At 40.2% G+C, this 13,786-nt stretch overlaps 1 protein-coding gene across 1 annotated transcript; it reads right to left on the reverse strand.

Annotated features, from left to right (window-relative positions):
• Positions 1–1,430: 1,430 nt before the first annotated feature.
• Positions 1,431–7,620, reverse strand: LOC145468390 (uncharacterized). Its single transcript, XM_081452083.1, has 2 exons — positions 6,717–7,620; positions 1,431–4,507 (listed from the first exon to the last, which is right to left on the reverse strand). The coding sequence occupies exons 1-2, from the start codon at positions 6,835–6,837 to the stop codon at positions 1,989–1,991; spliced, it is 2,640 nt and encodes an 879-aa protein (XP_081308209.1). The 5' UTR covers positions 6,838–7,620; the 3' UTR covers positions 1,431–1,988.
• Positions 7,621–13,786: the final 6,166 nt, after the last annotated feature.

Consider the following 13,786-nt stretch of genomic DNA (forward strand, 5'->3'; position numbering starts at 1 on the left):
ATTAATAATTATCCATTTTAAAATTTATAAGCTGTCTGTGTTAACAACCTGTTATTTGATTTTTGTATTTCTTTTCTATTTCGATTAGTCTGGCCTCGAGCCCTGGCTGGGAACATTGTATTGTGTTCTTGAGCTAAACACTTAACTCTCACAGTGTCTCTTTCCACTCAGGTGAAAAATAAGTACTGGCAAATTAAATATTGCGGGGTAACCCCGCGATGGACTAGTATCCCATCCAGGGGGGAGTAGAAATACTCCTAGTCACTTCATGCTACAGAAACCGGGATAAGCTCCGATCTGATGGGCTCATATGCAGACTTTACTTCCACTTCGGAGTTGCTGTTTGCCTCTTTTAGAACGAATGCTCGTGCAAAACATTTCACATGAAAATGACTTGATTTTCAAGAGAATGAACGTACAGGTGACCTGCATTTTCATACGAATAGTTTTGCAGAAAGACTCGTTTTGTCACAGAGGCAAAAGTCAACTATTCATCCATGAGCTTGCTTACGTAGCCTTTAATTGGTAAATTTAGGCAGTTAAAATTGTCCTTGCAGGTTTTCTCAATTGAGTGTCGTAAAACCAAAACCAAAATAATAACTCTAGTCGATAACAAAGGACACAAACAATCCAATGAACCAATCAAAACTCGAAGTAATTTCATGCGGCTGATGCGAAGTACGAGAAAGCATGTACCCGCGAGTCACGATCGTTGTTGTTTTACTTCTGATGGGACAACAAAGTAGCGCGAGTTTCCCAAGCCAGTCATGTAGTATGGTAACGCAGACAAAAGCAAACGCGAATCACTTTTGACACTCAAGTGAAAAACCGCTCGATTTACTCTGGTATTTGAGGAGCTTTTTATCGCCACGTCTTTTCTGCTTAAGTTGAAGAAAAAGAAAGAAAACCCCTGTACGCGGTCGGGGAACTTGGTAAGCGTCAACTCACATACTTCCTCACGGATTCCTATCACTTTACGAGCATTTTTTTGTTTGACAGCATCAATTACGATTCTTAATTGGTTTCCCTTCATTTACGATAGGACGATGGTGAACTTTTGGGTTCATGTAAATATATTCAGAGCCTGAAGTTATAAACATGCACCTGTTGAAGCTATCAGCAGCATCAATGAGTATGTACAGAACCTTAAGTTATACTTTAAACCTTGTTCCATGTCGAATAACCTTCCCATAGGCATTAAGCTTTACCTTTACAATTATTTTCCGTTATCTTGAGCTTAAACTTAAATAAGAGAAAGCGTTTTCTAGGCTAACGCTTCAGGCAGAGTCATCCATAGACAGGTTACCCGGGTGCTCGTTAACAGGCAGCAAGCAGCGTCTATCGTCATCGTTATGGCTTTCGTCTTCTCTTGCACTCGCATCGCATTCACTATTTCTAATTCGAGTCAAATCGTCATTGTCGGGACTGTTACCAGTGACAACAAGAAGATACAAAATAACACCTACTAGAACGACCAGAACACATGAATTGACACACATCACAACCCAGACGAATGCAACTTTGTAGGAGCTGTCCAAAGCCGAAAACCTCACCAGCATAAAAGACATGGACAACACGAACAACACCAGGGGCTCGAAAAAATTCTCTTGGGCCCATCGGTTAATGGACCGTTTGTTATAGGGCTCTAAACATATGTAAAGAATGGCTGAAATCATAAGTATCAGCCAAACCACAAACGTTTGCAAAGAAGAGGAAGAAGAAATCATAGACAACGCTATGGCGAGTAGCAAGCGTCGAAGAAGCATGAAAATCTCGAAGAAGTGCTGGTACTTTGGTTTGTAGGGTAAATAAGAAGGACCAAGCCAAGCATCAAGTTTCTGGCGATCTTCAGGACTCATGATGTCTCTCTTTCGAAAGAAAACAACCATCAGATAAACGAGAAGCAAGGGAAACCCAATAAGATAAAAAACAACAGAGATGACACCAAGGGCTGACAGTGTCTTATAAGTGTGAGAGGTGCATTCAATCTAGGGAAAGTTTGGCATGTAAAGAACATCACGGTCATTGTGGCATGGCCGTAGAATGGAGAGAGTTTGCTTGACAATGGGAAAGTAACTGAAGTTAAGGCAAAAGAAGGCACTTTGACGACATTTGAAATGAACGTTTTCCATGCGTCGCTGGTGTGGACGGAACCTGTCGTAAATCATCAAGAAGATGAAATACAAACCTATCATTGCCATACAGGCAACTGGAAGAAGAGGCAGAAAAGCAAACTTACCAACGGGAGTGAAAAAGGAAGGTAAGTCGCAGGAAAGCGAAGGAAAATAAAGGTTCCAGTAGCTACTCAAGTACGTCTGAGCCACTACGACTTTTTTAGGCCAAACATTGACACTGGATATCATAAAATCCATGGTTTGGATATAAAACACTGTGATGCTGATGAGAGATTGGGCAACTTTTCCTCTACTGGTCATACACAGCACAAAGACCACCAGATTTAATTTGAAAACCCACGCTGGCAGTAATTCCAACAACATCAAGGTTAACATTAACAGAAAATGAGCTGCCGTAACTGTAAACCATTTGATTGGTTTCAGCTTGAAGTAAAAATATGACCAAAGTAAAGCAAGGAATGACACAGCAAAGGAAGGAATAAACAGATAGTAGTAAATTAGGTCGCCCTTAGCACATTTGAAGCACAGTCCACCAAGTTTATAATATCCGTCTTGACAACGAGAGCAAAACCTGTCCGTGTTTCCTTGATGACAGATGCAGGATTGATTGCATGTTGTGATCAGTGATGATACTGAAGGTCTGTAGTGGGACGAGTTTGTGTGTTTTGGTGTTGTTTCGAGGCGACATGTGCAGGAATCTGATGGATTACATGCAGCTGACACTGGGCACTTGGCCAGATGGGTGGCATTGTTAGGAGTGGGTGAGGGCCAGTAGCCACCTCGCAATGTCATGATGTTTGGGTGGAGATCATTTGATTCAGTGAAGTCAAACTGAGGGCACGTCCCACCATCCATGCATTTCTTGCACAGTCCGCTATCTCCGTAGAAACCTGCATCGCAGACGCAATGCTTGTAGTCGTAAAATGTTGGATCCAGTCGGATGCGGCCATTGCTTATTGTGAGCCGTCCTTCAGGACAAGTGAAATTATCTGCTTGAGTTGGTGTGAACATTCTTGAAAAGTCAGGACGAAAGACGGGCGACGATGCTCTAGTTGCTTCTCGCATAGAAGGATTTCCAGAAATATCCAAATATTGTAGGAACATGAGATCTCGGATCCCTACTGGAAGGCTTCCAGACAGGTTATTCGAGGAGATGTCAAAATAAGTCAGGATGGATGTGTGGACAAAAATATCCGGTATCTCTCCATAAAACCTGTTTTTATGTAAATCGCAGGTAGTCATGCGGCCAAAGTAGAACAAGTTTGCGGGCAAAGGACTTTCTATGTCACAATTGCTCAAATTTAAAACTAATGGACCCCCCTTGACAAGAATTTCCATAAAGCTTGTCAATTCAATGTTCAAATTTCTATTTCCTGCCAGCGAAACGTACGATTTAGCTCCTGCGCTGACATTTTTTGACCACGGCTTCCCATTGTTAATAGAAGAAAACTTGTTTTGCGACAAATCGATCATTCCAATATTTGGAAAAAGAAGCAACTGACCTGGGATATCCCCTGTCAATTGATTGTTTGCCACATTTAGCTGTACAAGGCTGTTATTTTCCGGAATTTTTTGAGGAAATTGGCCCGAAATGTTGTTTCCAGGAAGGACGAGAGTTGATAATTTTGCTGGCAGCATTGAAGGCATTTCGCCAATTAATTTGACCCCAGACATAAACAAAATACTCAACGAGGAATTCGAAAATAAGTCACTTAGATTGCCATGCATCATACCAGGTGTGTTTCGGAGGTCCAGATAGTAGAGCTTTTTTAATCTAGAAATGCTTCTTGGAATTTGTCCAATTAGGTTATTTCCTCCAAGACACAGTAATCGTAGCTCTGTCATGTTTCCTATGTCGTCTGGCAAACGACCAGTGAACCCCTCACCGCGTATGGTGCAGCCCAGGAAGTTCTGTAGATTTCCCAGCTTGACGATATCTTGAGGAATATCTCCTGAAATAGAGGCTGCGTTGAGCGCGACGGTGAGTAGTCTGCTCATATTTCCAAACAAAAAGTCGCCAATGCGTCTCCTCAGTCTTGGATTACCAGGAGTGCACAATGCCATCAAGTTCCGGATCTTCCACAAATTTGAAGGAAGAGAACCATCCAAGTTGTTGTAAGCCAACATAATACTTTTAACGTATGTGTTGTTGTGGCAGGTGATACCATACCAGGTACAGTGAGCTGTTGAATTATTCCACGCGGTCTTGTTGTACCACTGCTGGCCGTTTGTTGCTGTGTAAATGTCGAGGAGAACTTCCCTTTCTTGGTCGGGTGTAAAAGTCTTATCGTAGGTGACAATGGGAAACTCGCCTTGTCTATAAACGCGTTTTAAGCAATCGTAGCCCTCGTTGGCAACGAAGACTTGCCAGTCTGAAAGGAGATAATTTTTTATTACTCAGTGTTGATCTCTAGCTAGTCTAAAATGTTTACGGGGATTTGAGAGACTTCGCGTAGGGGCACCTAGCATTTTGTTTCAATTGGTGTTAGGAAAACATGTACGTTTCTGCTATCCACATGGATGGACGAAATTTGGTTCATAAATGTTTTAAAGGACCTACGCCACGGTTTGAGCATTTTGCAAAAATTAGGCTAAATTTTTCAAATTCGGAATCTTCTCCATCCTTAACAATTCTTAACCATCCTTGTTCCTTTATGATTCATTATTAGCTCTTTGATGTTTTTCTATTTTAGTAAAAATACTATTTTCAAGTTTCCTTCAATTTAAAGTTCATTTTCAGCACGTGGCCAAAATGATTCAAAATGCCTTGACTGAGCTCCTTTAAGTAACAATTCTTTATACACATGGCAATCATGAAATCAGCGGCACCAGACGGCGATCTTTTTTTTCTGTTCATTCCAGAGGTCATGAACCAATTCTAGTATAACGTAACGTGCACGTGTAGTCCAAGAATAGCATCGAGCTAAAGTTTCTTTTGATACAAATTTCTTTTGCATTTTCTCCTTCGATCGAGCAAGCAGTGTCGAAACCATATTCTTTTCCAAGTTTACATTATTATTCCTTGGTAGTCTGACGTTAGTGGTAGTTACGCCTTCTTCCATAAAAACTAAGTTGTTTACAAGCTCAGATCAGAAATTAATTCAAAAACATGATGAAAGGTGCGTTTTGAAATATGCTGAATTAAAAGAACTATGAACCTTTGCATAAATAGCGCCTAAATTTGAATAAGAATACTTCCTTGACATCCTAAGCCTCACATTCATGTGAAAAATCCTTTGTCTGGAAACATAAGTACAAGGCAAAGGATTTACAAAGTATTGTATTGGCTACTAAGGTCACTGTACATAATTAAATATTGTTTCTTCTAGTTAATTTCTATCTGTATTTATTTTTCCTATATCATCGTAAACCATCTTACGTTAAGTTGTTTTTCTGTAAATAGTGTGCGATAATACAAAAACTGAAACTGAAACTAAATTGTTATTCAAATTCAGGCGCCCATTCTGAAAGGGTTTATATCAGTGTACATGCGGTGACAATATGTATATTTGAACAAAAGTGAACAAAGTTTACGAGCACGTCCGCTTACGGAAATGAATAAATACAGAGTTTGTATGGGAGTTCAGACCGGGCTTTGTGAAGTAGGGATGTCCGCTTACCGGAGTTCCCCGTTTAAGAGAGCTTCCATTGTATTTGTACAGTGACAATGTTTGTACGAATGTGAACAAAGTTTTTTTTTTTTTCGGCTAAATGGATTGCTTGACTTGTCAAGAAGAGAACAACCGAAAAAAAAAAACCCAAAATAGAAAGGCAGGCAATTCCATGAAAGGTGACGTAAATAAGGGTTATATAAACCAAATATGCGATAATTTTGGTTTAGCAAATCAAATTATGTTTGATCCGGATGGCCGTTGTTTTCTGTGTCGCTACTTTGGGATTTGCTATCAACCACGAAATTTTATCGCTACGGGGATTCATTACTTTCGGACCTTTGCTGTAAAGCTGCTAATAGGAGGAACGTTAACTGAGTTCGAGAACCTCACACGCCGTGATCTTGATCATGATCGAACACGGAAAATTGCATATTGTAAAACGCAGACTGCGGACTGTAGACTGCAGACTAGCCGACCTGGGGGAAAATGCAGACTGACGGTAGAATGTAGACTGTATATCGTTTTGCTCCCGATATCAAGAGCTTAAACCGTAAACAGACTAACCTAGCTGTTATTTACGCTAATCGGAGTGTAGTCCGTGCTCCCTGAATATCAATCAGGTTAGCCCAAATAATACTCCGGTCATCAGTTTGCAGTCCGCAGTCGGACGGTCTTCATTTTACACTGACCGCTTCAAGAACAGCACAATCTTGATACATCTCAAAGCTAAAATTGCATTGTTGCCACACGAGAAAACAACGGAGAGCCCAGCTAAATTAGTAACCACAAACAACATCCAACTTTCGTGATGGTTCGGTTGGTGATGATGTCCGGCGAAGGCTTCCGATAGCATAAAGTTGATTCGATAATTAACTCGCGGTTTGAATATCCGCAAATTTTACACAAGCAACGTTAAGTTTTTGAACCTCCGAGGCGAAATGAACTTTTCCCATATGATTTCACTCACCGTAGGTTTCTCGGGGCCCCAATGATAACTCTCCGGAGGAAAGCTGAACACGCATACTCAGAAGAATCAGTGTCTGAAGCAGCCTCATCCCAAACAGATACAAAATGGGAACACTCGTCATAGCAACTCTATAAACTGAGTCACGAACTTTGAAGTTGTTAACCTTACATGTAAAAGCAAGTTTTGATGTATCCGCATAGTGTGTTTTTATCTATTTCAGAAGCATATCACCCGCTATTCGTAATGGTTGACTGCCGGCCAATGAAAGTGCCTCTAGTAATAACTTGAAAAGCTTTATTATGCATTAGTATAAACCTATTAGCGTTTAGTATATACCACACAAGGTGAATGTGCTTTTCGCGCGCTCTGATTGGTTAACTCGGAGGTGATTACTATTCACCTCCGAGCAGCTGGCGCGAGAGATTTTAAAATTTCCGGCCGCTTGTCACACATAAAATGTTTTGGTCCGCTAATTATTCAGCTTGTGTGGTATATACTAAAACAATTATTCACCTCAGTGTCGGTGAAAGTGATGGATATTTACCTCCACTTCGGTGAATAATTGTTAAATATTCCCAATGCGGTTCTCTGATTGGCTACGCTACTCAAGTATCTATTCCGCTGTGAGGAGGGATTCTGACAAGCTCTTGTTTACCTCGGCAAACATTTAATTTTTCTTCAAATCTCTTAACTCGCTGCTATGAAACAGCCAAAGAATTCGCTTCATTTGCCGAAACCCACAAGAAATACTCGCAAAATTGCAAATAAATTAATGACCGTCGCTTCTGGCGAAATAGACTTGCAAAGTAAACACGATCTTATTTGTCACGTAGCGAAAATGAAAGCTGTAACGTCAGCGCATTCTATGGCTGACGTAATACCTTTTTTAAGCGTTTTGAGCGTATTTATTATTTCCCTTCGAATCCAACGTTTCGATAAAACCAAAAGAAAATATATTTTACACACGAATAAAGAAAACAATATACGTAATACTGTCCTTGCATTAATGTTTCAACAGCTTTTGGTGAATAAACATCACAGGTTGCGTGATTCAAAATTTGGCCAAATTTGACTGTATTGCTAAGACAGTTAAATATAAAAGCGCGGTTATAAGATCTGAAAGATCTTCTTGTTATGTAGTATAAATCTATTAGCGTATATTCCCAATGCGGTTCTCTGATTGGCTACGCTACTTAAGTATCTAATCTGCTGTGAGGAGGATTCATTAAGTACATGAGATACTATGCGCTCTCTCACTGGTCAATGGGTGTGTTTAACTTAAGTGATAGTATTTTGTCTAGTACGGAATATATTTTTGAAGTGGGAATATGCTGAACTGGATTGTTACTGGCAAAGAACTACGCATTTGTTCAGGAAAATAGCGAGAAAAACACAGGGCTAAGCCAAAGAAACCATGAATATTTCTAGTTATAATCTATCAAATAAAACGCGTCACGTAACTGAATATATCCCAGCTAAAACTACCAGTGGGGAATATTTATGAGCGTAAATCCGAAAATATCGCGAATCGGCCGACAGAAGCGAAATAACGAATTTTTTCTTATTTGACCAAAAGAACCTATTTGGTTAACTGTTTTCGGAAATGACATCAAAAGGTTCGATTTCCTTAGTTTCTTCTAAATTTGCAAAGCTTGAAAATTCGGCCACAGGGCCTTCAGCGGCGGCCATGAGACTTGAAATTTGGCACATGTTTAACATACTCGTATGGACGTACCAAACGTTTTCTTAACATGTCCTTTACACAATTTGTGGGGCATCTCTTAAACTTTACTCGGGACCAAATTTTGTTTAAAAATGTTTTTTTGTACAAAATAGTTAACCTTCGGAAGATCAACCATTTACGGACCTCAAGTGATAAGTCTTATATTAGTAAACTTTGAACTTGTCAAATGCTGTCTGTTATAATACAGTTAAGTAAATAAATATAACCAAATAAAAGCAGGTTCTTTATTCTACTCGCCTGTAAAAAATTATAGGTGGCCCGTAAAAACTGTTCCGTTGAGAGAATTTTCCGTGAGGTCACTTTGACACTTATCTCACTTAATTATTCCATTGTTAATCATTGCGTAATCGTTATTATTTCCGACTATTTTTTTTTATTTTATACATTCCCACTAAATCTTTGAAGGTAAAGAATTGAAATAAATCCAAGATAAGAAGTTCAAACAAGTTTTTGCAACTCAGCTTATCTATAGACCAGTCTGTTTGTTTTTTCAATAGCACTAGTACTTTATCATGAATCACGCAAACTATTTCAGACGGTAGCGAACTTGACTATGGCTTCGATGGATCCTTTTTGACATGGATTTTATGCATTCTAACTAATAATTTTGTTTTAACGAGTACATATAGCCACTCAAGTAATGCCGGAATCATCGCTGATTTTGTGAGATGCAAGATGATTTATACACTTCCTTTGTACACTATCGTATGGTGACGTATTTTATATCACAGGCGGCCCAGACGTTGTATACGATTAATACGTGACATTAAGCTGTTGGCGATTGCGTTACAATTTTAGCCGTTTATGAGACAATGTATGAGAATGCTTCGAAAATTACTCTAAATGCTACGTGTAGAAAATAATTTGAATAAAATGGCTTACCTTATGTTTGCATTGCGTTGTTTTGATGTCTCTGGGTTCGTGGAAGTGGTTTAGAGCCATTTAGGCAAGTTTTACTTTCTGACGGTTTGCTTCCCCTAAAGAGAAACGAAAGACGGGCGACCCACTGGCCTGACGGCCCGCACTCAAAGCTCCGTAAATTGCACAAAAATGGTCTAATCTCGTCAAAATTGCCTCATGGCAGCCGTTGATAACTCTTCTTCCCATTCGCTTTCTCCCACGGTTTCAAAGTTTATCTTAACCGCCCGAGAATCGCTGGTTTTCCAGCTCTTGCTTTCCATTTCGGCTCCATTTCGATCCGTAACCGATTATCTTGGCCACAGGATTTGAATTTGTAGCTTAACGACCTCGCCATCGTGACAAAGTCGCCTCCAACTGTCGAGAGGCACGGGGCATTGGTCAGTTACTCGTTGCCATCTCTCGCTGCAGTTGACAGTGCTTTTAGGCGCTAAATTCACCTGAATATTGTTTGCTCCTTGTATTTTTGCAGTTAAGAGTGTTTTTAGGCTCCAATTTCAGCTATACACCGCGGCACGGTGCAGTTTGCATGATCAAAAAATTGCCCCGTGCCTCTCGACGGTTGGAGGCGACTTTGTCACGATGGCGAGGTTGTTAAGCTACAAATTCAAATCCTGTGCCCAAGATAATCGGTTACGGATCGAAATGGAGCCGAAATGGAAAGCAAGAGCTGGAAAACCAGCGATTCTCGGGCTGTTAAGATAAACTTTGAAATCGTGGGAGAAAGCGAATGGGAAGAAGAGTTATCGACGGCTGCCATGAGGCAATTTTCACGAGATTAGACCATTTTTGTGCAATTTACGGAGCTTTGAGTGCGGGCCGTCGGGCCAGTGGTCCCTCGCCTTTCGTTTCTCTTTAAGGGGAAGCAAACCGCCAGAAAGTAAAACTCGCCTAAATGGCTCTAAACCACCTCCACGAACCCAGAGACATCAAAACAACGCAATGCAAACATAAGGTAAGCCATTTTATTCAAATTATTTTCTACACGTAGCATTTAGAGTAATTTTCGAAGCATTCTCATACATTGTCTTATAAACGGCTAAAATTGTAATGCAATCGCCAACAGCATAATGTCACGTATTAATCGTATACAACGTCTGGGCCGCCTGTGTTTATATCAGCGGGTCTCTCTTTACTCGAACCGCACTCTCCACCCACTAGCGATGAATAATCACATGCGCATGCCATGATAGAATATAAACAGTTAGTCAGAAAGCGTTCGCTGCAAATAACTTTTACCTGATCCACTCACGCTCAGTAGCTAGTTATATCGATCCGTATCTCGGGCAAATTAATTGCTGATCACATTGTCACGCAACAAAAGTTAGGGGTGTGATTGAGGAACAAGTATTTTCACTAGCCTGAAAATCGTATCTTCATCAAGGTAAACTTTATTTAAAAAGTAGCAATGTGATGAAGATCCAAAGTGATAAGCGTAATGAGAATTCCAAAGCTAGGAATGAATCTGTTAATTAACGTTTTCAAGGATTTCCGTTTAATTTAATAATGTCTACTGAGTTTATTCCGAAGCTCGAGTGAAATATTTAATCATAAAGTAAGAAACATAAATAACGTCTTCCTAATATACACCGATTATGGAACATACCATGTCTCAAACGTGTTCGTGAATGGAAATTTTGCATATGAAAATAGTACAGCAAAGCAGGCAAGTGTTTGCTAGTGGTAGTGATACTGTAAAGTTCAACGCGACGTTCCTAGTTTAATTTAATTATAGTTGTTGTCTATGTTTAAAGATATCCCTTTCACGTTTCACGAATTTTGTATTTCCATTGCTTGAGTGGCTATATGTACTCGTATTCTTTACCTTCAAAGATTTATTGGGAATGTATAAAAAAAAATAGTCAGAAATAATAACAATTGCGCAGTGATTAACAATTGAGTAATTAAGTGAGATATGCGTCAAAGTGACCTCACGGAAAATTCTCTCAACGGAACAGTTTTTACGGGCCACCTATAATTTTTTCCAGGCGAGTAGAATAAAGAACCTTATTTTATTTGGTTATATTTGTTTACTTAACTGTAATATAACAGATAGCATTTGACAAGTTCAAAGTTTGCTAATATTAGCCTTATCACTTTAGGTCCGTAAATGGTTGATCTTCCGAAGGTTAACTATTTTGTACAAAAAAACATTTTTAAACAAAATTTGGTCCCGAGTAAAGTTTAAGAGATGCCCCACAAATTGTGTAAAGGACATGTTAAGAAAACGTTTGGTACGTCCATACGAGTATGTTAAACATGTGCCAAATTTCAAGTCTCATGGCCGCAGCTGAAGGTCCTGTGGCCGAGTTTTTAAGTTTTGCAAATTTAGAAGAAAAGAAAAGGAAATCGAACCTTTTGATGTCATTTCCGAAAATAGTTAACCAAATGGGTTCTTTTGGTCAAATAAGAAAAAATTCGTTATTTCGCTTCTGTCGGCCGATTCTCGATATTTTCGGATTTACGCTCTTAATACGTCGGCCAGAATACTCTTAAGTAAGCGTTCAAAAATATTTCCTCTGTCCTTTTCACTGAAAACAAAAGTCTTTTCGAATTAGAGTAGAGTCCTTGGGGCTGGGAAATATCGCCCATGTTGCTGGAATTCGGCCCAAAGCTGGTCAAAGCAGTCTCCGCGTAGACGGGTCTCGGCCACTTTCTAATCATAGTCACTAAGGGAGTTAATAATTAGGCCAGATTGCTCCTAAGTAAGCGTTCAAACATTTTTCCTCCGTCCATTTCACTGAAAACCAACGTCTTCTGGAATTACTTTAGAGTCCATTAAGCTGGGATATATCGCCCAAGTTCCCGCAAATCGGCTCAAAGCTGCTCAAAATTATTCTGTACGTTGACCGGTCGTGGCCACTTTCTAGTCATACTCACTAGGGGAGTTAATATGTCGGCCAGATTGCTCCTAAGTAAGAGTTCAAAAATTTTTTCTCTGTCCTTTTCACTGAAAACAAAAGTCTTTTCGAATTAGAGTAGAGTCCCTAGGGCTGGGAAATATCACCCAAGTTGCTGGAAGTCGGCCCAAAGCTGGTCAAAATCATGCTCCGCGTAGGCCGGTCTCGGCCACTTTCTAGTCATAGTCGCTAAGGGAGTTAATATGTCTGCCACATTGCTCCTAAGTAAGCGTTCAAAAATTTTTCCTCTGTCCACTTCACTGAAAACCAAAGTCTTCTGGAATTAGTTTAGAGTCCCTTAAGCTGGGAAATATCGCCCAGGTTCTGGGAAATCAGCTCAAATATGCTCAAGATCACTATGTGCGTTGACCGGTCGTGGCCACTCTCTAGTCATACTCACTAAGGGAGGAAATATTTCAGCCAGATGGCTCCTAAGTAAGCGTTCAAAACTTTTTCCTCTGTCCATTTTACTGAAAGCGAAGGTCTTCTCGAATTAGTTTAGAGTCCCTAGGTCTGGGAAATATCACCCAAGTTCCTGGAAATAGGCCTAAAGCTGGTTAAAGTCACGCTGCGCATAGCCCGGTCTTGGGCAATTTTTAGTGATAGTCACTAAGGGAGTTATTATGTCGGCGAGATTGCTCCTAAGTAAGCGTTCAAAAATATTTCCTTTGTCCATTTCACTGAAATCCGAACTCTTCTCGAATTAGTTTAGAGTACTTAGGGCTCTTGAATATTACTCAAGACACTGGAAATCGGCCCACAGTTGGTCAAAATCACGCTGCGCTTTGGGCGGTCTCGGTCACTTTCTAGTCATAGTTACTAAGGGAGTTAATATGTCGGCCAGACTGCTCCTAGGTAAGAGTAAAAAAAATTTTCCTCTCTCCGTTTCACTGAAAACGAAAGTGTTCTTAAATTAGTTTAGAGTCCCTTCAGCTGCGAAATATCGCCCAAGTTCTTGCAAATTTGCCTAAAGTTGATCAAAATTACGTTGCACGTAACCTGGTCTTGGCCACTTTCTAGTCATAGTCACTAAGGGAGTTAATATGTCGGTGAGATTGCTCGTCAGGAAGCGTTCAAAAATTTTTTCTCTGTCCACTTCACTGAAAACCAAAGTTTTCTCGAATTAGTTTAGAGTCACTAGGGCTGAGAAATATCGCCCAAGTTGCTGGAAATCGGCCCAACGTTGGTCAAAATGACGCTGCGCGTAAGGCGGTCGCGGCCACTTTCTAGTCACAGTTACAAAGGGAGTTAATATGTCGGCCAGATTGCTCCTAAGTAAGCGTTCAAAACTTTTTCCTCTGTTCGTTTCACTGAAAACCAAAATCTTCTCGAATTAGTTTAGAGTCCCTAGGGCTGAGAGATATCGCCTAAGATCCTGGAAATTGGCCCAAAGCTGGTCAAAATTACGCTGCGCGTAGGCCGGTCTCGGCTACTTTCTAGTCATAGTCACTAAGGGAGTTAATAGGTCGGCAAGATTGCTCCTACGTAAGCGTTCAAAAATATTTCCT

Source organism: Orbicella franksi, chromosome 14 (genome assembly GCF_964199315.1).
Source record: "Orbicella franksi chromosome 14, jaOrbFran1.1, whole genome shotgun sequence".
Classification (NCBI taxonomy): Eukaryota; Metazoa; Cnidaria; class Anthozoa; order Scleractinia; family Merulinidae; genus Orbicella; species Orbicella franksi.

What these genes read in the sequence shown, in the direction of transcription:
- LOC145468390 (XM_081452083.1), bottom strand. Translation starts at nt 6,837, where the DNA reads ATGACGAGTGTTCCCATTTTGTATCTGTTTGGGATGAGGCTGCTTCAG. An exon ending in GGGGCCCCGAGAAACCTACG is followed by an intron (nt 4,508 to 6,716) that starts GTGAGTGAAATC and finishes ATCTCCTTTCAG; the next exon opens with ACTGGCAAGTCTTCGTTGCC.